The sequence below is a fragment of the Myotis daubentonii genome, chromosome 5, assembly GCF_963259705.1.
Source record: "Myotis daubentonii chromosome 5, mMyoDau2.1, whole genome shotgun sequence".
Lineage (NCBI taxonomy): Eukaryota > Metazoa > Chordata > Mammalia > Chiroptera > Vespertilionidae > Myotis > Myotis daubentonii.
The window spans coordinates 88,628,324-88,655,849 of record NC_081844.1 but is presented as its reverse complement, the minus strand read 5'-3'; the positions used below and the strand labels follow the sequence as shown (position 1 = coordinate 88,655,849).

The 27,526-nt window shown below is 36.6% G+C and overlaps 1 protein-coding gene across 4 annotated transcripts in view; it reads right to left on the bottom strand.

Annotated features, from left to right (window-relative positions):
• Window positions 1–9,974: 9,974 nt before the first annotated feature.
• SPINK5 (serine peptidase inhibitor Kazal type 5) overlaps window positions 9,975–27,526 on the bottom strand; it is a 73,805-nt gene continuing 56,253 nt past the window's right edge. For 2 of the 4 annotated variants that reach the window (XM_059698802.1, XM_059698804.1), the window contains 13 exons: window positions 26,790–26,886; window positions 25,054–25,181; window positions 24,082–24,154; window positions 23,339–23,466; window positions 22,830–22,908; window positions 20,675–20,802; window positions 19,802–19,874; window positions 19,019–19,108; window positions 18,787–18,914; window positions 17,876–17,975; window positions 15,915–16,045; window positions 13,382–13,472; window positions 9,975–10,276 (listed from right to left, as the gene is read on the bottom strand). In XM_059698802.1, coding sequence (XP_059554785.1) covers window positions 10,268–10,276; window positions 13,382–13,472; window positions 15,915–16,045; window positions 17,876–17,975; window positions 18,787–18,914; window positions 19,019–19,108; window positions 19,802–19,874; window positions 20,675–20,802; window positions 22,830–22,908; window positions 23,339–23,466; window positions 24,082–24,154; window positions 25,054–25,181; window positions 26,790–26,886 — 1,255 coding nt within the window. In that variant the 3' untranslated portion in view covers window positions 9,975–10,267. The remainder of the gene's footprint in view (window positions 10,277–13,381; window positions 13,473–15,914; window positions 16,046–17,875; window positions 17,976–18,786; window positions 18,915–19,018; window positions 19,109–19,801; window positions 19,875–20,674; window positions 20,803–22,829; window positions 22,909–23,338; window positions 23,467–24,081; window positions 24,155–25,053; window positions 25,182–26,789; window positions 26,887–27,526) is intronic. The other 2 variants (XR_009453092.1, XM_059698803.1) reach the window with 2 other exon arrangements.

Here is a 27,526-nt window from a genome sequence, read left to right as displayed (position 1 = left end):
AGTTGTACAAAATCATCTAGTCCTTCTCTGCCTCTATATACAATTACATTCAATTCTGAGCCCTCCACTCTGCTTGGATATGAGGAGATTTGATCCCATTCACTATTGGAGTTTATGAGGATCTAACATGGTCAATAAGTGATCAAAAAATGAGAGCAGGCCCTCTGATCTGGACAATCCTAGTTGTATCCTGCATTCTGGTGGTCTAAACCAGCCATAAATGGTTCCCTTCACTGAGGTTGCTCCTTGATTCTGTGCCACACATGGGACAGGGTGACTTTTGAGATTGAGAATTCCTGAATCTAGGGTTTGTGAAACATGTTTTTAGTCACACACTCAGTAGTCTTTTGCCTTTTCAGGATGTGGTCAAGCAACAGTCTTGGTCAGTATTAGAACTCAGCCCCTTTCATTTTTCTTGAAAATTTTATACCTTGTTTTGTTTACTTTCGAAAGTATTCAAGTTACAAAGTGTAATTCTTTCCTATAATTTATGCTTTTGTTCAGTTTAACTCAAATATCCTTTAAGTCAAAAACATACTTTTTTTCTGCTAGTTTTGCAATGCAGAGGAGAGATACAAGAAAGACTAATTAATAGCTTTTAAATACTGCTTGCATTGTTGATGTTATTACTTCTTGTTTGAAATATTGACATTAAAATTACTATCACAATTTCATTCTTCTTTAGAATCTTATTCTGTGCTTTTAGGTCAGTGTTGATCGGGGGTTAAGCAGCTCCACCAGAAATCCTTTAGTGGGCACTTAAAACTGGACTCATCCAATGGCCTACACCTCTTCTGAGTGCATAGGAACAGCCTCTGAGTGGGGAAGAGTGGGTATTTCCTGCTTGATTCATCAATGTCTGTCCTGTGACCAGAGACCTGGATTTAAGCAAATATCCTGTGTGGACACAACTTGTCAATCATTCATTTTTAGAGATCTTGGCAATAGTTCTGGCAACTTTCTCACTAAACATTTGAAGAGCAAAGTAGATCCAGAGATAAGAACATAATAAACTGGTGACTGTTCATTTCAGCACTGCTCCCAGGACTCCCTTCATATAAGTCAAGGCATTGGAAGTCTCTTTTTACTGTTAATCTCACTACTATATGCTAAAATCTCAGCAAGTGTATTATTATCCTACCACAAGTTCCATAGATTTGGAATTGAACTATCCCACAAACAGAAGTGACCATTTCTGTAGATAATGAACAATTTTCTAGGATCATTGACTAAAAAATCCATTTCTTTTGTCCCAAACCATAATCAGATAGATAATATTATTTGCATCAAGAGCATAGAGGGACCATAAGGCCAGAGGGACTGATGTAAGGAACACGAGCTTAAAAAAACATATACTTGAGTTTGTATTTCTGATTTATACCCACTTTGGATAAGCTCAGAAAATTACTTTTCCTTTCCTGGCTTCAGGATTCCCCTATATTAAATATGCTGTATAAATCATCTCTAATTTTCTTCTAGCTCTGCCAGTCTAAGATTTTATCATCCTAAAAGGTTTTATCAACCTTTTCTTGATTGAGATTGTCTTTATCACTACATAGCATATTTTAGCTGATAAAAAAGAAATTAATTAGTAGAAAGCACAATGCTAATTACAATATATTTCACAATATATTTTTATGGTCTCATGCTGCATTTGCATTTCTTTTTAGCTTTAGCATTTGTTCATATTTCTGAAAAATATCTAATGAGTCTAGCCTTCCTGGGGGTGGGAAGGTACATTTTATAAGTTCTATGTTCATGTATCTAGCTTGTTTCCAACCATTGGTGTCAGCAATTTTTATTGATTTTTTTTTTTAGAGAGAGAGGAAAGAGAGAGAGAGAGAGAGAGAGAGAGAGAGAGAGAGAGAGAGAGAGAGAGAGATGCAAGAGCCAAACATCTATCAGTTGCCTCCTCCTACACACCTTCTACCTGTGATTGAGCTGCAACCTGGACATGTGCCCTGACTGGGAATCGACCCAGCAACCTTTTGGTGCAAGGGACAATGCTCAACTATATGAGCCACACTGGCCAGGGCACCAGCAATTTTTAATTTGTACCAGGGAGGGAAGGTAAAAATTCTCTAAATTCTTTGAGAAATAATGGTTCTCCCCTATTCTTGTAGGTTTTATGTCAATAGGCCAGAACTGAGAATATCTGTCCTAAATTTCCTTTTAAAATTAAAAAACAATATTTATTTTTATTGATTTTAGAGAGGAAGGGGAAGGGAGAGATAGCAACATCAATAATGAGAGAGAATCACTGATCAACTGCCTCCTGCATGCCCCACCCTGGGGATCGAGCCTGCGACCCAAGGCATATGACTTGATGGGGAATCGAACTGTGACCTCCTGGTTCATAGGCTGACAGTCAACCATTGAGCCATGCCCTGACCAGCCTCCTTTTACAATTATTATCTTAGGTTCACTGAAAAACTTTTAATAATATGTTGCTCCATGCCAGGTATTGTACTAGGCACCAGGGATATAAACAAGAATATCAAACTGTCTCTTTGCATAAAGGAGTCATAGGTCAGTGAAAGGATAGACTTGTAAATAAGCAATTACAAAACAGTGACAACTGGTAATATAGGTGTAAGGACAGGATGTTATAGGACCATATCAAAGGAATAACTAATTCACATTCTGAGAAAAAAAGAGGTTAGGGAAAGTTTCCAAAGACCACCTGCACCTTGCCTGAGGTGAGAACAAACTAGTCTAGAGTTTGGAGAAATGGACCTTGTGAAATAGAAGAAAAAATGGGAGAAGGATCAGTTATGGATAAAGAGGATATGTTAGGAAGAGGAAACATGTAAGAACAAGTTCAAGATAATTACTCAAGGGATAAGAGATAGAAAGCAATGCAAGAGTTAAAGCTAAAGAGGTGAACAGAAGCCTTGTATGTCAAGAGTTTGGAGTTCATCTTGGGAGCTAGAGAAGCCACTTAAGGGTTTTAAGTATATCATCAAATTTGGATTTCAGGTCATTATTCTGCCTAGAGAGTAGAATGCAATGGAAGGGCCAAGACTGAAGCAGGAAGATCACTTGTAAAGCTGTTGTGGTCAATCATGAAAGGGTGATGTTGACTTGGAGCAAGTTTACCAGATTTGGTGATGAACTCTATGGAAGATAAAAGAGAGGGGGGATGACAATGACTAGATTTCAGGTTTGTCTCATTTTGCTTTGCTCTACTGCAGTGCAGCTGTCTTGTAGGAATTTTCCAAGAGTCTAAATTGGGGAATGAAAAGGTCTGTGTTTTGAAGAGGTCATTTGGAGATGAAACAAACAAAAAAAGTTGTAAAAGATGGAGACATTCAAAACTGTTTGGCCACTGAAGAGAAAAAAAGGTATAAAATTCTAAAAGAAGAAAAACCAGCTAAAATGCAAGGAATCTATAGGCTTGAAACATATTTACAAGCACTGTAACAGCTTGGCTTGATGGAAGGCAGAATATCAGAATAATGCAGAAGGGCCTATGTGGTCAAATAAAATTCCAATGAGGATGACAAATAGTTTGATTTATTTACCTGGGACTGATCTTCAATGGACAAAGCTTTTTCTCTGTTCTTTCTTCATGCTTGAAGAATGATTTACAGTCACATATTATTGAGATAGAACTTTAATTTCAATACCGGAAAGGAAAAGGGATCTACCTGTGTGCCAAGATGGTATTAGGAAAAAAAAACAGATGTCTTATTATAATTTTTTCTATTTAGAAAACAGATATCACCTGTCATTGGTAAAGGACACAGGAAGAGTTATTTGAGGACACATTCACTTCATTTACTATGAGCTATGTGTGTAACATAGGAGACTGGCCTTGGTCAAAGTCACCCAAGAAGGTCAGAAAGAGTATTGAATTGGGGTACAAATGTGAATCTTGCCAATCTCACATTAAGTATTTAGGAGATGTGCAGGAGGCAGCTGATCGGTGTTTCTCTCTCATCGATGTTTCTAACTCTCTATCTCTCTCCCTTCCTCTCTGTAAAAAATCAATAAAATATATTAAAAAAAAAAGAAATGTCAACATTTATTAGCTCCTATTATCATTATCATGGAATGAGAAGTGTGGCTGGTATTTAACAGTATAGAAAGGAGCAAAAAGATGACAATTAAGATACAAAAAAGAAGGAAATAGAGAGATTCCTACTGCTTACTGGTTAACAGCCCACAGGTCAAACTGGGCCCACCACCAATTTTGCAAATACAGTTTTATTGGAATACACCATGTATATTTATTTACATAATGTAAATTCATTTCTTTTAAAAAATCCTCATTGAGGATATTTTTCCATTGATTTTTAGAGAGAGAAATATCCAAACACACTGATTGGTTGCCTTCTGCATGCAGGGCCAGGGAGGAGCCTGCAACTGAGGTACATGCCCATATCCACTGAGTCAAACTGGCTAGGGCTTCATTTCTTCTTTTTTAAAAATATATTTTATTGATTTTTGATTTTTTACAAGGAAGAAGGGAGAGGGAGAGAGAGTTAGAAATATCAATGAGAGAGAAACATCAATCAGCTGCCTCCTCCAACGGGGGTTGTGCCTGCACCAAGGTAGTTTTAATATATATATTTTTCAATTATTATTTTTTCAATTATTTTCTTCTATTTTTTTGTATTTTGTTTTTTACTTTTCTTCTTATACACTCATTCTCTTTCTATCCCCTCTAAACTGAACCATGGCCATTTCCTCATTCATTCAATTCCTTGACCTTACTTTCTGGATATAAGCTCTGCCTTTATAGATTCAGCTTCTCTCCTTTTCTGGGTGGTTGTTGTTTGTATTTTTTGGATTAGTTGTTGGTTTTTTGGAGTTTTCTCCCCATATACATATATTTTCCCCCTTCTTTATTCTTCTTTTTCTTTTCTCTATTACCGTTTTTCCTTTTCTCAATATCACTTTTGCACTCTTTTCTCTCCCCTAATTCTCTTTGCTATGGTGGTCACCTTTATTTGGGGTTATCATGAATACATTTGTATTTTGTGCCCTGTGTTGTGTCTTGTCGAGTTTTATTTTGTATCTTTAAGTCAACGTGGTAGAGAGTGAGACACATAACCAGACATCCTGAGAGGAGTGAAAATGGGGAGAGAAAGAAATAGCCCCCATATGAAAGAAAAGAAGGAAGCACTGGGAAAGGAAGTAAATGAAATGGAGGCAAGCAATTTGTCAGAAAGAATTCAGAGCAATGGTAATAAGGATGCTGAAAAGGATGGAAGACAAATTCAACTACATGTGTAAGAACCAAGAGGAAATGAAGAAGAACCAAAAAAAATGAATAATGAAATAGATGCAATAAGGAACACAATAGAAAGCATCAACAGTAGACTAGAAGAAGTTGAGGAATGCATCAGTGAGCTAGAAGACAAGGTAGGAAAAAATACCCAAACAGAGCAACAATTGAAAAAAAAACAAACAAACTTAAAAAACAGGAGGAGAGCCTAAAGGAGCTTTGGGTCAACACAAAACGAAACAACATCCACATAATAGGGATGCCAGAAGGAGAGAAAACAGAGCAACGAATAGAAAACCTGTTTGAAGAAATAATGACAGAAAACGTCCCTGATATTAGGAAGAAAAAACCCACAAGTCCAAGAAACTCACAGAGGCCCAAACAAGATTAAACCAAAAAGACCAATACCAAGACACATTATAATTAAATTGGCAAACACCAACGACAAAGTAAGAATCTTAAAGGATGACAGAGAGAGACAGAAAGTTAACTATAAGGGATCTCCCATCAGACTATCAACTGATTTCTCAATAGAAACATATCAGGCCAGAAGGGAATGGAATGAAATATACAAAGTCATGCAAAGCAAGGGTCTGAATCCAAGAATACTATATCCAGCAAAGCTATCATTCAAAATTGAAGGTGAAATCAGGAGCTTCACAGACAAAAAAATCTAAAGGAGTTTATTACCACCAAACCAGCAATGTAAGAAATGCTAAAGGGACTTCTGTAAAAAGAAGAAATAGGAAGGGAAGAAGGAACACAGGCATAAAGAATAAAAATAGTGACAAACAAGTAACTATCAATAATAATTTTAAATGTAAATGGATTAAATTCCCCAATCAAAGACACAGGGTAGTTGAATGGAAGAGAAAACATGACTATTAAACAATGATTGGGCTACCAAAGAAATCAAGGAAGAAATAAAAAGCATTCAAACAACAATAAAAACACAACAATCCAAAATCTATGGTACACAGTGAAAGCAGCCTGGAGAGGGAAGTTCATAGCTCTATAGGTCCATCTCAAAAAACAAGAAAAAGTGGTAATAAATTATGTAACCCAATAACTCAAAGAATTAGAAAGACAGCAACAAGAAAAGCCCAGAGTAACCAGAAGAAAGGAAATAATAAAGGTCAGAGTGGAAATAAACTACACAGAGACCAAAAAACAAAAACAAAACAATACAAAAGGTCAATGAACCAAGAGCTGGTTCTTTGAAATGATAAGCAAGATTGATGAACCTCTAGTCAGGCTCACTAAGAAGCAAAGAGAGAGGAACCAAATAAACAAAATCAGAAATGAAAGAGGTGAAGTAACAACTGATCCCACAGAAACACAAAGGATTATGAAAAAATACTTTGAGCAACTCTATTCCAACACACTGGACAACCTAGATGAAATGGACATATTCTTAGAAAAATAAAAGCTCCCAAAACTCAATCAGAAAGAATACAAAAACCTGAATAGGGCAATAACTACTGAAGAAATTGAAGTAGCAATCAAAAATCTTCCAGCAAACAAAATCCCTGGCACAGTCGGCTTTACAGGGGAGTTCTACCAAGTATTCAAAGACTGAAAACCTATCCTCCTCAGGCTATTCCAAAAAATTCAAGAGGAAGGCACACTTCCAAGCTCTTTCTATGAAGCCAGTATTACCCTAATTCTAAAACCAGATAAAGACACCACAAAAAAGAGAATTAAAGGCCAATATCCTTGATGAAAATAGAGGCTAAAATCCTCAACAAAATTCTTGCAAATCAGATCTAGCATTACATTAGAAAGTTCATACACCATGACCAAGTGGGATTTATTCTGGGGATGCAAGGATGGTACAATATCTGCAAATCAATAAATGTGATACATCACATAAACAGATTGAGAGACAAAAATCACATAATCATATCAATCAATGCAGAAAAAGCATTTAACAAAATCCAACACCCTTTCTTGATAAAAACTCTCAGCAAAGTTGGAATACAGGGATCATACCTCAACATAATAAAAGCCTTGTATGACAAACCTACAACCAACATCATAGTCAATGGGCAAAAACTAAATCCATTTCCCCTAAGAACAGTAATAAGACAGGGATGCCCACTTTCACCACTCCTGCTCGATGCAGTACTGGAAGTGCTAGCCATAGTGATCAGACAAAAAGAAGAAATAAAAGGTATCCAAATTGGAAAAGAAGAAGTAAAATTGTCCTTATTCGCAGATGACATGATACAGTATATAGAAAACCCCAAAGACTCCATAAAAAACTACTAGACTTAATAAATGAATTTGGCAATGTAGCAGGATATAAAATTAACACCCAGAAATCTATGGCTTTTTTATATACCAATAATGAACTCATAGAAAGAGAAAAAGAAAAGAAAAGAAAAGAAAAGAAAAGAAAAGAAGAGAAAAGAAATCATATTTACCATTGCACCAAAAAAAGTAAGATACCTAGGAACAAATTTAACTAAGGAGGTAAAAGACCTGCACTCAGAAAACTACAGGACATTGAAAAAAAGAGATAGAGGAAGATATAATCAAATGGAAGAACCTACAATGTTCATGGATTAGTAGACTCAACATCATTAAAATATTCATACTACCTGAAGCAATCTACAGATTCAATGAAATCCCCATTAAAATACCAACAGCATATTTCAAAGATCTAGAACGAACTCTCCAAAAATTCATCTGGAATAAAAAAAGATCCTGAATAGCCACAGCAATCCTGAGGAAGAAGAACAAAGTTGAAGGGATCACAATACCAGATATCAAGCTATATTACAAAGCCACAGTTCTCAAAACTGCCTGGTACTGGCACAAGAACAGACATATAGACCAATGGAACAGAACAGAGAACCCAGAAATCAACCTAAGCCATTATGCTCAATTAATATTTGACAAAGAGGCGAGAGCATACAGTGTAGTCAACATAGTCTCTAATAAATGGTGCTGGGAAATTTGGTCAGATACATGCAAAAAATTAAAATTAGATCACCAACTTACACCATACACAAAAATAAACTCAAAATGGCTAAAGGACTTAAACCTAAGATGGGAAACTATAAAAATCCTACAATACCCCATAGGCAGCAAAATATCAGACATATGTGCTATCAATATCTTTACCAATACAGTTCCTAGGGCAATGGAGACTAAAGAGAAAATAAATAAATGGGACTACATCAAAATGAAAAGCTTCTGCACAGCAAAAGAAACCATCAACAAAACAACAAGAAAGACCACTGCATGGGAGAACATATTTGCCAATGCTATTTCAGATAAGGGTTTAATCTCCAAAATTTACAGAGAACTCATGCAACTTAACAAAAGGAAGGTAAACAATCCAATCAAAAAATGGGCAAAGGACCTAAATAGACACTTTTTTAAAGAGGACATACAGAAGGCCCAGAGACATATGAAAACATGCTCAAAGTCACTAATCTTCTGAGAAATGCAAATCAAAACAACAATGAGATACTATCTCATACCTGTCAGAATGGCTATCATCAAGAAATCAACAAACAACAAGTGCTGGCGAGGATGTGGAGAAAAAGGAACCCTTGTGCACTGCTGGTGGGAATGCAGACTGGTGCAACCACTGTGGAAAGCAGTATGGAGCTTCCTCAAAAAATTAAAAATGGAAATCCCATTTGACCCAGTAATCCCACTTCTAGAAATATATCCCAGAAACCAGAAACACCAATCAGAAAGGATATATGCACCCCTATATTCATGGCAGCACAATTTACCATAGCTAAGATTTAGAAACAGCCTAAGTACCATCAGCAGATAAGTAGATTAAAAAACTGTGGTACATCTACACAATGGAATTCTAAGCTGCTATAAAAAAGAAGGAACTTTTACCATTTGCAACAGCATGGATGGACCTGGAGAGCATTATGCTAAGCGAAATAAGCCAGTTAGAGAAAGATAAATATCACATGATCTCACTCATATGTGGAATATAATGATCAACATAAACTGATGAACAAAAATAGATCCAGAGACAAATAGCAGGGGAGGGGGGCTTTGAGATCAACCAAAGGACTTGTATGCACGCATATTAGTATAACCAATGGACACAGACAATGGGGTGGAGGGGGCTTGTCCTCGGGTATGGGATGTGGGGGTTGAGGGGGTCAATTGGGGGAAAAAGGAGACATATGTAATACTTTAAACAATTAAAACATATATATATATTATTAAAATTAATTTTACTCTTTTGGTTTACAGCTATGAGAAAATTTGAAATGATATATGTGACTCATATTTCTATTGGACAGTGCTGCTCTAGAGACATACATACATTGGGAACTCTCATTTCCTGTCTTCTCCCAGAATATGCAACCAAGGCCCTGATATAGACATTCATTGTCAAGAGGCAACAAGAATAGATGTGAAAAATTACTGGTTTGTGTCATTGAATGAGGCCTATTCACTGAGAGGTAATTATACTATTCACAGAAATAGAGATGCCAGATAGGGGAGCTGGTAAAGTGACAGATAGTAAAGGTGAGGTTGATCCATAGTTGGTTGACTTTATATAGCTGCTGGCTGCCTGGGAGCCCATACCTCCCCACCTCTGTTTCCAACTGTGACAACAACTTGAATCAGAAAAAAAGTGAGCAATTTCTGTTCACCAATGGGCTTAGCCAGACAAAAGGGTAGAATTTATTCAACTCTGTAAAAAACAATTTCCTATTTGTCAGGCAGTGGCAAAAAAATCCCGAAAAGGGTGTTCTGCTGGGTTTACTTTTATTGAACAAGTAATTGGACAGACAGCATTGTGATCAGGGGTCTGCAGAGCACAGACTGGGTGGGGATGTCTCTGTGCCCTCTGATCGCAGAATCTAGGAGGAAAGAGATGGAGAAGACTGGAAGTCAGTGAGTCCATTCCCCCAACAGTCTCTATTGTTTTCTACAGTAAATAAAGACGAGCTCTGAAGAATTCTTTGTATATACAGATGGTGAAGGTAGGCAATTCAGAATCAAGATATAAATGGTCCCTCATGGCTTTCACCAATCCTCACATCATTTGACCTAGAAGAGAAGATGGGTAGGTTAGATGGAAGAAATTCAGAGATGTTGTAGAAATGAGGGTTGTACATTTATAGCTGTACCATAATCAAAGAAATCCATAGATTCCAGCACTCTATCAAGGACTCACAGTTTAAAATCACTTTCACATTTTATTCAATTGACTCAATGAGCCTTTATTGAGCACCTAGTACAAACTCCCTGTTGAGGTAGATGCAGAAATAAAGTCTACTCTCTATTACATGTGACCCTCATGCAAAGAGAGGTGCTACTAACATTATTTCACAGAGGAGGAAACTGAGCTTCAGAGAAGTTTAGTGACTTCCCAAAGTCTCACATTTGGTCAGAACTTAAATCCAATTCCTCTAACACTAATATTTTACTCACTGTTTGTCTTAGGCCATGAGAATACAACCAGCTAATCTTCCTTGTCGGATGCATCCAATATTCATATACTCATTAAATCAACACAAATTTTTTAAAAGGGGGCAAGTGCCTCAGGGAATCTTTCATATAACTATACATTACCACCTAGAGCCCTAGTAGCACTATCATTCCAAACTCAAACCTCCATTTAAACTTTCACATTGAAATTAAAATTGTGAGACTTCCTTTGGTTTGAAAATCTCAAGCTATGGTCTTGCTAAATCCTTGAAAATCTTTGTCATTAAACTGAGACACATTGCTTATTCACCACAGAAAATAGTATTGGTATTTTCCTTAACATAGTAATTTCCTTAACATAGTAATTTCCTTCCAAAGTAGCTAAATCTCCTGAACCTAAAGGATGGTGGCAGAACATAAGAAGTAAAGTTAGAAGATCTCCATTGGACTCAAGATATAATACTGAATAACCCTGATACATTGCAGCATTTCTTGCATGATGATTTTCTATAAAATGGGAAAGACAATAATCTCTGCCCTAATTACAGGGCCACTGTGAATGTAACTCTAAAGGGTTACATTCATCTTAGCAATTACTGTATAATAAAAAGTCCTTATTAGATAGTAAGCAAAAGTATGGGTTCCAGGAACCTCAATCTATTTTTCCAGAAAAGCCTTTTATTCCATTCTTGGGAGTCCAGGTTCTCTTAGATTATCTTCTACCCAGGAACAATGGTCAGGCAATAGGTTCCAACTTCTTGGATATGAATCCAGAGTCATTATCAGAGCAATGCTGAGCCATGACCCACCCATACCACCTTGGTGATTCCAAATCACAGCACTGAATCATAGCGGGAACTGAAATCACACCCAGGACACCTTTTGTTCTAATGGCTTGATCCATCAGCTAACATCATAAATAATTCCTGTCATTAATAATGCCTGATATATACCTTTGGTGGGAAGAATACGCCCAAAAATGAAAGGAAGGAACTCCCTTACAAACCTTTTGTGCTTAGCCTGGCAAGATTCTTCATTATTTGAACAAATACATCTTATCGTATGCTCCTATGGCAACTTCCCCCTAAAGCAGTTTTTGTCAAGTTGTTTAAATGAGAAGGTGTGCCTAAGGTGTAGCCTATAAAATTTATATAAAGATTATTTCCCCCTTCCTGTTCTAGAATATATGTGACCAGGTGTGTTTGTGAGATTGGGGGACAGTATGTCCGTCAATAAAATGAGGGGCAAATCACTAAGAGTTTATATGTAACAAGAGAGCCAACACAATATGGGGAGTGGAGCAAAAATTTAAACCCTCTCTTTATAGACATGTAAAGACCCAGAGTAGACAGATGACTTTCTCAAGCCCAAATAAGAAATTAAAATGTCCTGATTTCAGCCCATGCTCCACCTATTCCACCTGCCTTCCAGCTGTTAGTATGAAAGCAGAAACAGCTTATAGCTCCTGTTTTTCCAGTTTCCCATATCAAGCATCACTGAGTAGTTCTTTTGAGTATGGTCTCATGTAGTGTTACTTAAGATTCTCAAATGTGGCAGAACAGTTTCCAATTCCATATTGCCAAAGCTGGCAGTGGAAGGGAGTAAAATAACAATGTGGATAAAAATAAATAATTATTTATTCATTAAATATTGTTTACTTTAATTAATTTTTTTGTGAATATAAAATACAAATTTATTAAGAGAGAATTCACTAAATGATTAAAAATAAGCACCAGGGTATGTTTCTCTAAATTCATACTTTGGTCTCTTAGGCATAATAATAATAGTGATAATAACAATAAATGCCATGAATTTGTAGACACTGTGCCAAATGCTTAAAAGTCAGCACTTCTTGAATATTTTCAGTAACTCAGTAAGATCTTTTGTTTCAATCAGTGATTTTCAACCTTTTTCATCTCATGGCACACATAAACTAGTTAGTAAGATTCTGCAGCATACTAAAATATATATCTTTTGCTGATCTGACAAAAAATTAGGTGTAATTTTGATTCTTTCACACCAGATGGCCATTGTGGTGTTGGCTGTTGTCATTTTTTGATTTGACAATCTAAAGGAAAAGAGGTCAGTGCCCCTGACTACATAGTCAGGTGTTGCATGTTTTAAAAATTCTTCTGCCACAGTAGCTGAAAATTGCTGGCTTAAATATTTATGTGATTTGCCAAAGGTCTCATATATGAAGACCATCAAAAACTGGAATTTGAGTCCATATTTATCTGGTAACAAAAAAAAATTATCTTATTTGAATATTCTCAGTTCCCCTTCCCCCAAGTTACATACCATCTTGTTAAAGGAAGAGATTCCTCAAATGAAAGCACCAGGGAGAAAGTCAAACTCAATAATGTGTGTCAAAACATCCTTGTAAGACTTTAAATGAAAAGGTCAACTTTTCATTAGGGAAGATCATTTAATACAATGTAAAATGCAAGGATATGGGGGTTACAGAGAAATGGTTTAAATCCAGTTCTGTTGCTATCTGACCTCTTTGGTCTCTGTCTCATTTTTTATTGTAGACCACATGAAAGAAAACCTACTCTGTGAAATTGTTGTTAGGGACATCACTACTAAAAAAAATCTATTAAGGATCCCAGGAAACATTTTTAAATGTTAACTACTACATTATTATTCCCACATATTTCAGCAATTACTTAATTATCTTCATCAACTGGCTCTAAAAACCACAATCATGGATGCCAGTGTACTTACAGATGCTGGCACGCTGAGAGGTGTTGTTTTTGGGGTGCTATTCTGCTCACATGGCCCTTCGCTGCGTATGCGTGTATTAGTCTGGCGTATTCTAAAACAGAACAGAGTAATTTTCAGAGATGGGGAAAGGAAAACAACAAGGATTAATGTGGGTGATATTTGAGCATCAAACCCGAACTGAAATCAGGGGCAGGTCCTGGGATCTGCATTCAGCTCTTTTCTAGTAGGCGTCATCACGTTTCGTCTCTCTCTTCTCACTTAGCTCCGGTGTTTTTTTCCCACCCCTGGATCTATTCTGTCACATTTCATTCACAATATACTCAGAGTTGTTGAACTTTAGAAATACACTTAGAGATCATTTAGTCCAAAAGCCATTATTTTACAGATGGGGAAATGGTATCCCAGAGAGAAATGAGACTTTATTGAGTACTGATAATGTGACTTGGGGATTATAAAATATATTTCATATTAATGTATTTATATAAACATATAAAATAGATAGAGGATATAGATAAATATATTTTATAAAGTATAACAAGACTTAATCATATAGTCGGTATTTTAGAATTAGAAAGACTTAAAGGATATGACTTTTAAGGCCTCTTAAGAAATATTACGTATCAAATATCTACTGGTGATGGGAAATTTACTGTCTAACAAGACAGTTCATTTTGTCTTTGGGCATTCTCAGGTTGAAACTGCTTCCCTCTAGATTACTCTAAGACAACAGAAACCAATACTGTTTCCTTTTGCCTGGGATAGCCTAAATTTTCTCTTCATAATATATACTCCCAGTTTCTATTATCTTTAGCTAAACAATCCTTCCTGAAACATGCTTTTATTAATATTTTTATCATTGGGATTTCTCACTATAAAGTTCCTTGAAATAGAAATCCACTTGTTATGGGTTTATATAGTTAATACAATGTTTGAAGAACATTGGCTACATTTACAATAAAGAGAAATTGAAGAATTTCTGGGCTAAAGACAAGGCATCATATAGTAACAAATTCCTGGATGGTTGTATTCATCCCTGAAACAGAGATTCCTTAATTCTTAAAACTCTGTAAGACCCATGGATGGACTTCAAGAGATCAATGTGTCCATAGATGATATGCATAAAAATTGTTAATGTCACATCATTTTCTTTTCTCTTCTGAAAAGTGCTAACTCTCTTCATATTATCAAAGGAATTTTTGACCTCCAATTTTTAAAGTAAGTACTGCCTGGCATATAACAGCAGTGTGGCAGAAAGAAAACTGTATTATCCCCAAAGCAACAAGGTTAAAATCCTGTCTGATCTGCTTCCTAGCTATGTGACTTTAAACAAATTACCTGTACTCTCTGAGCTTCAGATTCACGCTCTGTACAATGAAGCTATCACCACTCCATGACAGGTAGTGAGGATTCAGAGAGAGGTGAATGTGAAAGTGCCTAATCTGCAGATGTGAGATCATATAAAGCTCTTATATTCAGATTTTATTCTAAGTATATGAAGTGTAGAGTAGATTTTTCTTTTATGAGTTATTTGACTTTAAAGAACATAAATGTAATTTCAAATATATTTCTCTATAATTGAAAAGCAGGATATCGGGCCCATCCTCCCATTCTGGACCTTGCTTAGTGTCCTGAAAAGGACAGAATACCCATAGATTGTCATGTAAATCTGGAAAAGTGAGGGGGAAAAGTTAACATTTATCACCATGCTCTCATTTAAAGCTAGTCAAATGGAGGCTGGGAAAAGGTTAGGAATATGGATGGAGGTGAGGGTCAGATAGCAATTGAGCAGAAAAACAATAACAAAGCTACCTCCAATATATGCAGTCTTAAAACAAATCCTTTGTATTTAATTTAAAATAATAATTCTTTGCAATAGCCCGGTAAAGTCAGTTGACTCAAAGAACTGTTTCCTCTTCTCCAAGGAAGCAGCTGAATCTCATAATGATGAGATAATAGGCCCACAGATGCACAGATAGTTACAAATCTTGAAAGCCAAAGCCGACACCAGGTCTGCCATTTGCTCCCGTGAGCTTTCTTTTGCATGATAACACTTCCTGCTCCAAGAAGAAGATTTAGGGAGGATGGGAAATCTGTGACTATCAGGTAGTCATAAGGCCCATTAGTGATTATAGGCTGGGCTAACTCTGCCCTTGATCTTAGCCAAAAGGCCAAGAAGCGATAAGGGCTAACTCTGTTTAGCAATGATTTTCAACTTTTTCTATTAGACAAAGGATGGGTGACTCCTTGTAAGTAAGTATACAAGAGCTTATAGAGATTTTCTCTAATTGTTGTAACCCCACCACTTTTTTCCTTTCTCTTTCACTCAGTAAAATATATAACCAATTTCAATAAAGGGATAACATCAACTCTCCTTTATTTTAGATGATGATGATCACAAAATGTGATTTGAACTGCAATGATTAGTCATCTGGTTGCAGCACACCTCAAATTGCTATCCATTCACTGCCGTGGGAAACACTATAGACAAGAGCTTCTAGACTAGAAGATAGGATGATGAGACTTGTATACTTACAGGTTTTCATGACAGAGCATGCATGGATTGTTGTATGTCTGGCCATCATCACCACAGACAGGCTGTAAATTCTTTGGGCAAAGGTAACCCATCTTGGGCAATACTCTATAGTGTTTGCACATCTCAGAATCCTGAACAAGCAAAACATAAATCAGATTTGCTTTGCTCCATGGCACGCAAGAGGGATGAGCTGGGGAAAGTCCCCTTAATTTCCTCCATCACATTTGAATATATGACTAGTAAAGAAGCTGTCACATAGGTCAAACAAACTCACATTATTTATTTCGTACCATTATTAGGTAAATTTAACCTCCTGGATTTGGCTTCTTTAGACTAGGGAGGATAAGCAGCTAAGGCAAGACATAAGGAAGAACAAAGCTACAAGAAAGCCAAAACTCTATGTGACATTGGGCACAAATAAATGAGACATATGCATAGTAAGGATTCTAGGATGGTAATCATGCAAAAAATAATATTATTTTATCTTAAATGAAGGCACTGGTTATATGCAATCTAGAAAGGAAAATACTAATCAGAGGCAAATACTAGTTAATTGCATGGGCTATTGAGTCCCAGCTCTGCCACTAAACTGGAGGAAAGGTTTACATCACTCTCTGAGCCTTCGTTTCTCATCTGAACAGCATGAATAATAATAGCTCTTGTCTCATATTGGTGTTTTAGGGGATCAAATCTGATAATGCATTTAAACGCATGCATAACACAGTGTTTGGCACACAATAAGGGCTCAGTATATGATAATTGTCAGTATATCTCCCAAAATTAAAGATATATCTTTCATGTAGCAGAGGGAACATATTTGTTCTTTGTAGTCTTTTAGAAGTGTGATTTCAATAATAACTTTATTAATTCAAGAAAATAGGACCAAAGGAAAAATCAAACTTAAAAATAGAATTATAGAAGACTTAAATAGGATTGTGTCAGTAATTACATTAAATAATAGTAAGAATATCATACTGGGAAAACAAAAAGACTCAACTATATAATATTTATAAGAAGTATAAATATATTATATTAAATAAATATTTCTATTTCAACCAATAGGTAAAATTAAAAGGATGGAAAATATATAAATGCAAACATTCATTATACAAAAGCTAGATAGATATCTATATTATTGTCACATAAGTAGAATTTAGGATAAAAAGTATTAGCAAAGATAAAGAAGATAATTTCTAATGATAAAATAATAGTTTCATTAATAACAATCCCAAATATGCATCTACCTAAAATATAGTTTCAAAATATATATGGTAAAAATTGTCTAAAAGTAGAAATAGGTGACTTAATAAACACAAAAGGAAATATTAACATACTTCTTTCAGTAATTAATAGCATAGCCAAAAAGAAAAAGATATAGAATATTTGAAAAACAAAATTACCCAGTTTAACTTAAGTGATATTCATAGATATCTATATCCAACAACTACAGATTACACATTCTTTTCAAGTACATATGAAATTATTATCAAATAAACCTTTTACTGGGCTGTTAAACAAGTGTAAATACATTTCAAATAATTAAAGTCATAAAATGTAAGTTTATGATCACAGTGGGATCATACTGATAATAAATGTGACAGTGATAAGGTCTCTAGGTAATCAGAAATTAAATAACACGCTTTTGTATAACTTATGACTCAAAGTAATCAGAATATAGAAATGCTGTGAAGTGAATGATAATGAAAGTATAGACTAACAAGTCATAGCAGTTCTTGCATTGAGTTAAGGGAAAGGTATAAGTCCTATTTTTCTTGAATTAATAAAGTTATTATTGAAATCACAAGTGACAAAATGGGCAAAAGGACTAGAGGCTGTACTGAATCAGCCCTTCCCGGCCTTTCTATGGAAATGAGATCTACAGGGGGCCAGTGGCAACACCCCCCCCACACTAATATGCAAATTAAATTAATAAGTAGCTTTCCTGAAAGAGTCATTCTTACCAGAGAAGACTTGGAGGAATCTGGGCTGTCTTCCTCACTGGAAGATCTATGTTGGCATGGCCTTTCTTGAAGTCTTGCCCTTTCCAAAGCTTCTTTTTGACTAAAAAAGAAAATAAAAAGTAATTTAAAGTTATGTCTACAAAAATTAGCTCCTATAACTTCCAGTGGGAAGTTAAGCAATTCTAATAAAATAGGATGAAACCATAGAATATTCTATGTTCAAAGCACAGAACATAGAGAGTGACCAGGGTGACATGTTAAGGAAAGTACAGCGAGGCTCTGGGTTAGAGCTCTTATCCCGTAATAGATGTGTGACCTTAGACACATTGCTTAAATTCCTTGAGCTTAGATTTTCTAGAACATAAAAAAAAAAAGGTAGTATTGGTAATTCCTTCCTCAAAAAAAAAATTCTACAAAGAGCTAAATGAATACTGATGATGATGATGGTGATAATTGTCATCATTGTTATCATTATCACGCACATTGGTCCCCAAATATGGTTGTCCATCAGAATAACTTAGAAACCCTTTCTCAAAAACAAATTCGTTAGCCTTGGAGATTGACTTTATATATTTGGAGGCATAAATATATATTTATATATATTTCTCTTTTGAGTTTGATCTAATTTGGAACAAAACTCTGAAATAATTTCTTGTAATTATGATCCTGAGAGATGAAAAAAACTTTAAGTGACAGCTAGTAAATATCATGGTTAGATCTTACACTTGGATTTCCTGTCTCCAAATCCAAGCATTCTTCCTCCTATATCAGGTGTTGTCAAATTAAGGGTCTTGAATCTAAAAACGTAGTTTAAGGACCTCAAGGTTCATGAGCCCACATTATTTAAACAGCAGTTTCTACAAATACAGTTCCTCCACATGCTGAAGGGGTCAGAGGGTACCCTTACTCACAAGACAGTTCTGCACATGTAGCACTTGTTCTTATACGACTTTCCATCAGCACCACGCACAGGGTCATTCTCCCGAGTGCAAAGGAGCTCCTCATTCCTTAGGTACCTCCGGAAGTTAGCACACTCGTCCTGGAAAATGAGAAAGAAGTGAATGTGGTTGTTTCCCTTTAGCTTGGTGGTTTTCTCACACTGGGTTTGAGGAGGTCCTCTCTTGGCTCTGGGCTCAGACTCACTGCACTTATCCTGGCAACGGAGGCCAAGGAATGCCCAGACTGCCCAGACTTTCCATTCTCTGTTCCTTTCTGAACCTCTTTGCACTGGTCCTGCAAATGCAAGGAAACATAAAACAATGCTTGATAGACCTTCTGGTCTCTCATGTCCTTTGCTTCCATCCTTCCTTTCCCCTATTTTCCACATGAGGTGTACCCTTGGCCAAAGGAAATTCTCATAGGAATTTAATTCTACAAATGGGATTGATTATCACTGTTAAAGGGCTGAATGGCGATGTCTTCTTCAGAGTCTTGAAAAGCAAACAAGAAAAGGCAGCATCATGCATGCACGCTATTGATTTGTTGATGCTGAGAAAATCATCTGGAGAAAACAGAAAAAAGAAATCAAAGACAAAAGGGGAGGTTTTGCGATTAGGTAATATTACCTGCGCTGTTAAACCAATGTCAGCAAGCCACCTGAAGCCTCCTTTCACATTTAGTGTCAGAGGTAAGCATGCAGGGAAGGAGGAAAAGGATTTCACCCTTTATTTTTCAACCCACATTTCTCCCAAGATAAGAGACTAAAGTAATGACACACTGTAGGAGAATTTTCTACAAAACTGAGAAAAGCATGAAACCTCAGAGCCAGAAAAAAAAAATCTTATTATGCCCAAAGTGACAATATGGGCAAAATCAACTTTCTTTGAGGTAAAACAGTAGCATCTTCATTATCCCAACACTGGAGTAGAATTCAAGATCTGAGGATGAAAAGTAAAATAATTTTCTTCATATTTTTTAAGAAATAACCTTTTTATCATTTGAAGTTTTGTTGTGTGATTTTTCTTCATCATTCTTTTTTCTGTCACTAGCTTCTCGGTCACTGCAGAATAAAAAAGGATAGGGTAGTTTATCCAGGATTATTATTGAATTTTTTAAACCAAGTATTTCTCCAGTTCTAAACATTAACAAATCCAAGAGTTTTCTCATGTTTCAAAAATATCTAAAATAGTTTTTGTATGTTTGTTTGTTTTTTACTAATGAGTTCTGCTTATTGGAATTTTCACAATTTATGGCAATGCTTTCAACTTTCCTCAATCCAATTACTATGCTGTCAGAATCACATGGTCCTCTTAGGCCATTACTCTTTTCCCCTAGTAGAATCTATTTATGGGTTTCATATAGAGAGTTGCTTCATTTCTCCTTTTTTACTTTTCTAATTAAAGCACAACTAAACTCTTCACTATTGATTGTTCATTATATAGTTTTAGTGCTTAAAGTTTATAAACATGTTTAATATTATCTCCTCAAATACCTATAAAAACTGTATTGGGAAATTATTGTTCCCTTCACATACAGGAGGGGGTAAGGCTCTGTAAAGTGAATTGGCCTGTCCCACGTTACTTAGCTGATAAGCTTCCTCTTTGAAAGCCAATAATTTGGGCGCAATCCACTAGCTCTCCCTCCTATCCCACATGCTCTAGGTATAATTACGCTGCTCAACATCAAAATGAATGTCTTGTGAAAGTGCTCTGGAAACTTAGTGTCCTCTTCTCAAGTGAGGAGCTGTTATATTTGTCGCATGTGATTCTAAGTGCCTAAAGTTTTAACTTAGGAACTGGTTGGGTTTCTTTGGCTATCAGGCACAACACATCAAACTGATCGATAAATCTCCTCACGTACAAGATGCTCTGACACATTGCACACTTGTTGACGTGCATCTTCCCATATGGACCTCGGACGGGGTCGTTTTCTCTGGTGCAGATGAGCTTTCCATCTCTCAACATGCTCCGGAATTCATGGCACTGGTCCTGCCCAAAGGAGCAAAGCAAGATGTTAATAGTCGGGTCTGAAGAACTGGAAACAGAATTGGTTGGTAAGGTCTAAACTCAGAACACTTGAGGGAGGAAAATACCTAGAGAAAATGAAATTTTAGAAATGGAACATGTTTTAAAGGCACTTGATTCAATATATGCGCAGGAAGTTAGGATCCTCTCCACAACATCCCTCTCAAATAACTGTCTTTCCTCAATGGAATTTGCCTTCTAAAGCAGCCCATACCATTTTTATGCAGTTTTCTATTAAGCTGAGCCCAAAACCTGTCTCTCTACAACTGTACCCATTACTCCACACAGAAAAAATAACCCCAAAATGAACTAAAAGATGCTCTTTGGCAAAACATACTAAATATAAACTTTTAGCTTTGTTCCTCAATAACAAAAAATTTAATCAAATCTGCATTATATTCCAGGTACTTTGTTGGGTGCTCTGATGGATTTCCTTTAGTTGTCATAAAAAACCCTACACAATAAACGTCATTATTCCCATTTTACAGATGAGAAAAGTAAGGCTTGGAGAGAAAAAGTAACTAAAGTCAATGCTGGATTTGTGATCAAAAACTTGCTCACAACCACACTGTTTTCCTTTTCTTCACTAATTTTACCTGGCAGAAAATGAAACTCCTATATATCTGTGAGAAGATGAAACTATTTTGTTCCTAAAAAGAAGCCAATGGAACTGGGTCCACAGGATCTTGCCTCTGTTGAAACATCTATAGAAGTTGTGGACATCTATAGAAGTTTTTCTTGAACTTCTGTTAAGCACAAAGAGCCAAAGCAGATATATGGAAAGATTACCTTACAAATACTGCTAGTAATTTAGATTACAGTTATCTTTCTTTCTTTAAATTGTGATGTCCATAGACAACTCTAGACCTGCTTTTGTTGAGCATTTAAAAATTTTTCTGGAATTCAATATCTGATTAACATATTAAATGCTTCACAGCTATCATTTTTAAAAGCTACTAGAATGATTTCCCTTTCCAAGTGCCCAGCATACCAATACATATATATTTATGATAACATTCAACTTCTGTATTGCAACCTTTGCTTTATGGGTGCAATGTCTGGATCTTCCATTTATTATCTGTCTATAGTTACCTTCTCTGAGTTTTTCTGAACTGTAAAACTGGAAAAATACCAGCCACTACATAGATTTGGGGTTGGTTTAAACATGATAATGCAAATGCTTTGTAAAGCTTATTTCACTTTGCTTATTCCACACACGCACACAATATCTGGACATTTTCTATATATACATACAGAGAGAGAATTTTTTGTTTGCCATTCTTAAAATAGATAATAAATAATTGAAAAAAAATTGACCAGGATTACAAGTAGAATAAATGGCCAGTAGATCCCATCGAAGTTGTACAATAAAGCCTTTTCGCAAAACCATTCATTTACCAAAATGCATAGCAGATGTTCCCAACATATTTTTAAAATGATAACTACTATTAAGTTTCATTTTGTTTAGTCAGTATAGACAATGAAAAGTTGCCTCATTAATGGGAAAACCTTCCTGGGGAAATTTTACTCTTCTAATTGGAGCTCATAAATGGGTTAGAAGAGAGTGAGCTGTGTCATATATTATGTAGGTGTTGTAAAGCATTGACATCATGTGTTAAAACTGAACACAAGATGGCACTGTAATGCCAAGTCAAGAATTTATCATCATGAGCTCCAATGATACATGCTTTCTTATTTGTAACTTAGGTATCTATTTGCTTGGTTATTTTGTTTTAAAACTTCAGAAAAGAAATTTACTTGAAAGCAACAACAGTTTGACAGTCACTGGCCCTACAGATTGCCGTAATTGCATCAGAGGTGCTCTTAGGGCATTGATTAGCATGTTATTTCTTTGCACGACATGGCCATGTCTTTCTTGTTTACCATTATTATAGTTATAATAACTACAACAGAGTAAGACATTTCATAAATATTTGTTGGAAAATTAACCATACAAACAACCATCCAATTTAAGTATTAACATATATTACCTGTTTTTCATTGCTCCTTTCTGATGTGTTTTGCCTGTCATTTTCTTCTTTCTTTTTTTTTTCAGCTGCTTCCCTTTCCCTAGAAAAAAAGAATGGAAAGAAACATTTCAACCAAAGTGAACAACCACCTCATTAATTACTAGATCTGTCTTTAAAAATGTGTCATTTTCTCAAATTGATGAAAAATGATCATTATATTTTAAGACTCACAATTAAAGGCCCATTTTTTAACTTAAATTCTTTATTGTTTTAAGTATTTCATAAGTCTCCTTTTCCCTCATTGACCTCTCCCCAGCCGCCCCCACCCCCAGCACATGCTCTCATCCCCTATGCCTAGTCTGTGTCCATTGGTTGTGCTCATATGCATGCATACAAGTCCTTTGGTTGATCTCTTACCCCCTCCCTCCTCAACTCCACCACCCCCATCTTCCTCATAGGTAGGACAGTCTGTTTGATGCTTCCATTACTCTGGTTCTATTTTAAAGGCCCATTTTTTAAAAAATACTCACAGTTTTTCCTTACACATTGCACACTTATTGCCATGTGTCTTGCCATTTGAATCACGGACAGGATCACTTTCTCGGGTGCAGAGAAGTTGTCCATTTTTCATTTGGCCTCTAAATTCATCACAGGGATCCTGAAAAGAAGGGAAGACTACATTAGGAATGACTGTTTTCATACAGTATTTGATTGGGCTTTGAAATCTGAAGATTTGGGCGGCTCTCTCTATGGAGCATGCCCATGCCTTTCCCTTCCCCTCAGGCATGTTTTCCTTGCTTCTCTCTTTCCCCTACTTTCCAATGGCCTTTCTTTTGCCTCTGTAACTTGTTCCCTGAGCCCATGCAGCTCTGCTGGCTCACTTCTGCTATGGCTCACTTCTCTTACCTCTATGACTTTCTAAATAAACTCTTGCTTATATTTAGAAGGAGGAGGAGGAGGAGGAAGAAGGGGAGGAGGAGGAGGAGGAGAAGGAGAACTGAAGATTTTGACTCAAAATTTTACTAGGCTATTGAGAGAATTAAATAAACTACTATGTATAAAAGTGCTTTGTAAAGGATAAGACTGAAAGATTTCCATTTGATGTTAAATTTCCATACTGAACAAGCTGCCAGTGATATTTACATTAATAATGGCTTCTGATCTAAGGGCAAGATCTAGGTTGACAACAATGACACCTTCTTTCCGTATTTTTGATAGTCAAATGTTGACTTACAGAAAGACCATTCCTGCTAAAACCAAGTAAATGACTCACCTTTCCTGATGCTGATTCAGTCCCATTTGCTCTATAGCCAGAATACGTATTTTTTCCATCTGCTTGTTTTTCCCTAGAAAAGAGTCAAGAGTCATCTTGTTAACAAGTACCCAGGTTTCAAAGGCCCCTTAGAGTTTATGTATCCTAGATCTCTTCCTGAACAGAGAATGTCTCTGCATGTCCCCATCATGGACAGCCAGCTGGGTTATTAAGAAGCTTCCTTGTCTGGCTGGTACGGCTCAGTAGTTGAGCGTCGACCCATGAACCAAGAGGTCCCCAGTTCGATTCCCAGTTATGACACATGCCCAACTTGCAAGCTCGATCCATCCCCAGTAGGGGGTGCACAGGAGGCAGCTGATTGATGTTTCTCTCTCATCAATGTTTTTATCTCTCTATCCCTCTGCCATCCTCTTTCTCTAACATCAATAAAAACATATTTTTAAAAAAGCTTCTTCATCACAGGTAGATATTCTAGGTAGATCAACTCAAGTAATTTTAAAGTCTCCTTTATTTATATCCAAATATATCTCCCTGTAATTTCCATCCTTTAGTCTTATTTCACATTTTCAGGACAACACAGAATTAAGCCTGCTGGCTCATTACATCTTTCTGATATTAACCCTACAGATATTTAAAGCAAGTTTCAGGTCTCAAAGGCCAGCTTCCTCAGTTATTTCACCTTTTCATCATAAGTTGTAATTTTTAATTCCCCATTAACTCATCATTCTGCTATCTTGATTTGTAGGTCAACTTATTATAATGTTACTTTTTAAAAGTATGGAGCCCATGATAGAAAATTGAGAAATACCTTAGGATCATGTGTTTTTAACCTCTTATCATTCCTTAGGGGAAGCAGGAGAAATAATATCTTGGAATTAACAAAAAGAATAGTTTTCATGTAGGGAACTAGGCATTCATTCAGGAGGACTATGTGGCTATCTTTCAGACATGCCTGTTAATAGAAGTACTCACAGTATCTCTTTACACATGGAACACTTATTGTTGTATGTTTTGCCATTAGCATCGCGTACGGGATCACTCTCCCGGGTACAGCTGAGTTTTCCATTTTTCATATTATCCTTAAACTCAGCACATTGGTCCTGAAAAGAGAGAAGAGAACAGGTCTTCTGGTTTACATGGTCTGTTGTATTGTTATTAAATTTGTTAAATAATCTGAGTAAGAAATGTTCTTGGCAGCCTTCTCTTACATGGAACATAAGATCTAGGATTGCTATCTACAGGAAAAAGTGGGCTGGGACCACCCATATCCTATGCTGGTCAGTTGTCATGCCTAATTTTGCTGCTTTTACTGTTCCACACAGGAAATACAAAGTTGGTGAAATTTAACAGCATAGATCAAGGGTCAGCAATTACATAACCTATAGAACTAATCTGTCCTGTTGCCTATACATAATGTTTTATGTATAAAATTTGAAATACCCTCATTCATTCTAGATATTATTTATGGCTGCTTTTCCACAACAATGTCAGAGTTGAACATTGCAACAGCGACCATATAACCCACAATGCCCAAAATATTTACTATCTGGACTTTTAAAAAGTTGCTGACCTCTGTTGTAGGAAGGAAAATGAAATTCTGGGAGAAAGCATAAAGTTATGCAAAACGCCAAGGAAGATATACTTGAGCAAATTATGGAGAAGACAGACAAAGCTTCGTTAAATGTCTATTTCTTGAGAATGAGAACTCAGCCTTCTAAAGGAGAAAAGACAGGGGAAAAAAATGCCAACATTTGTCAAAGGCAAATATTGGGCCTGTGTCAGATCTAGAAGCAAAGAAATGGTCTTGATATCCCAAGGTTGTAAGGAGAGCAATAGGGTGGCTATAATCTTATGGAATTGTGTTCACACACTCAAGGCGTGGGCTTATATGTAATGCCATCATGCTGACATTTAAGAATATCTCAGGAAATATGCTAAACACTTGCCTAAATTATTTTATACTATCCCTATAAGAGTACTGCTAAGTCAGGGACACTAGAGTTCAGTGAGATGAAGTAACTGATCAAATGCTTCACAAGTCTTAAGTGAAAGGGGCAGAGTTGTGCCCCAAATCAGTGGTCGGCAAATCGCGGCTCTTTGGTCCCTTGAGTGTGGCTCTTCCACAAAATACCATGTGCGGGCGTTCACGTACAGTGCGATTGAAACTTCGTGGCCCATGCGCAGAAGTCGGTATTTTGTGGAAGAGCCACACTCAAGGGGCCAAAGAGCCGCATGTGGCTCACGAGCCGCAGTTTGCCAACCACTGTCCCAAATTTTCTGATCCCAAAACCTATGCTCTTTCACCATATTTTGCTGCCTTGGACCAACAGAAAATATACTTCAACAAAGTGACTGCATTCAGGGAAAGCAAGAAAAATAAAAGAAAACAAGAGCATGTGACACTGATGTGAAACCACGTTTACACCATGTACTCTCCTGTGATCCATATTGACATGAGAGCTAGTCTGTAGAAAGAGAAGCCAGGAGACTGGGATAGGGCCATCACATTAATTATTCCAGCCAGGTTTAAAGAGGACACAATGAGCCCTGGAGAGACTAAAAATTGCTGAGGGGACAACCCACTGTTCTTCCAAGGACATCTTCACACTCAGCACTACACACATTCACTCTGTACCACAGCCTTTGCCATGGTCCTACTGTCAATGAGTTGAGCTCACCCTGGTTATGAAATTAGAGGAATCTCTCACCTGAGCTTTCCCTCCACCACCACCGTTGGAATCATGCTCTGTAGCAATTCTCTGCTTTTCTGCTTCTTTTCTCTTTCTTTCTTCATCTTCTTTCTGGCTGGAAATTAGAAAGTGGGAGACAGGGGATAACAGATTACAGAGTGGAATGCATGCCTATGCGTTTCTCATCCTTTGGTCAAATTAGATTGGTACAGAATTCACCAGCACTTATTGAACATCTACTATGTTGCAGGCCTTCTTTGAAAATAAAAAGATGAATTATGCAGAGTCCTCATTGCCATAGAAGGAAACCAATGTTTACAAATCACAAACGAGACCAGGTGAGTAATTAATTAGCATTTCATAAAGGCTCACTGAATCTCCAGGTATTTCTCTCAAACACTTCATATTTAAGAGGTCCAAAAATAACTATCTTCTTTACCAAATGTGTTCTTCCTCCTGGATTCTCTCCCTTCCATGAAGAACAAAACGCTGGAGTCACCTCTCACTGCTCCCTCATGGTCGGCTCAGATAGCTGTTGCCACATAACACTGATTTCACCTTCAGTGTCTCCCATGCTGATCCCGCTCACCTTCTATCCTACTTCCCATGCTCTAGTGACTTTACACTGGGTCTTTGCGAACCCCTACTACCACCTGGAGTCTTCTTAATTTTAGTCCGTCCCTTCTGTTATTCTCCTTTATACTGCCGACATACGAATCTTCTTAAAGGAATCATATTCATCTACTACCTAAAAA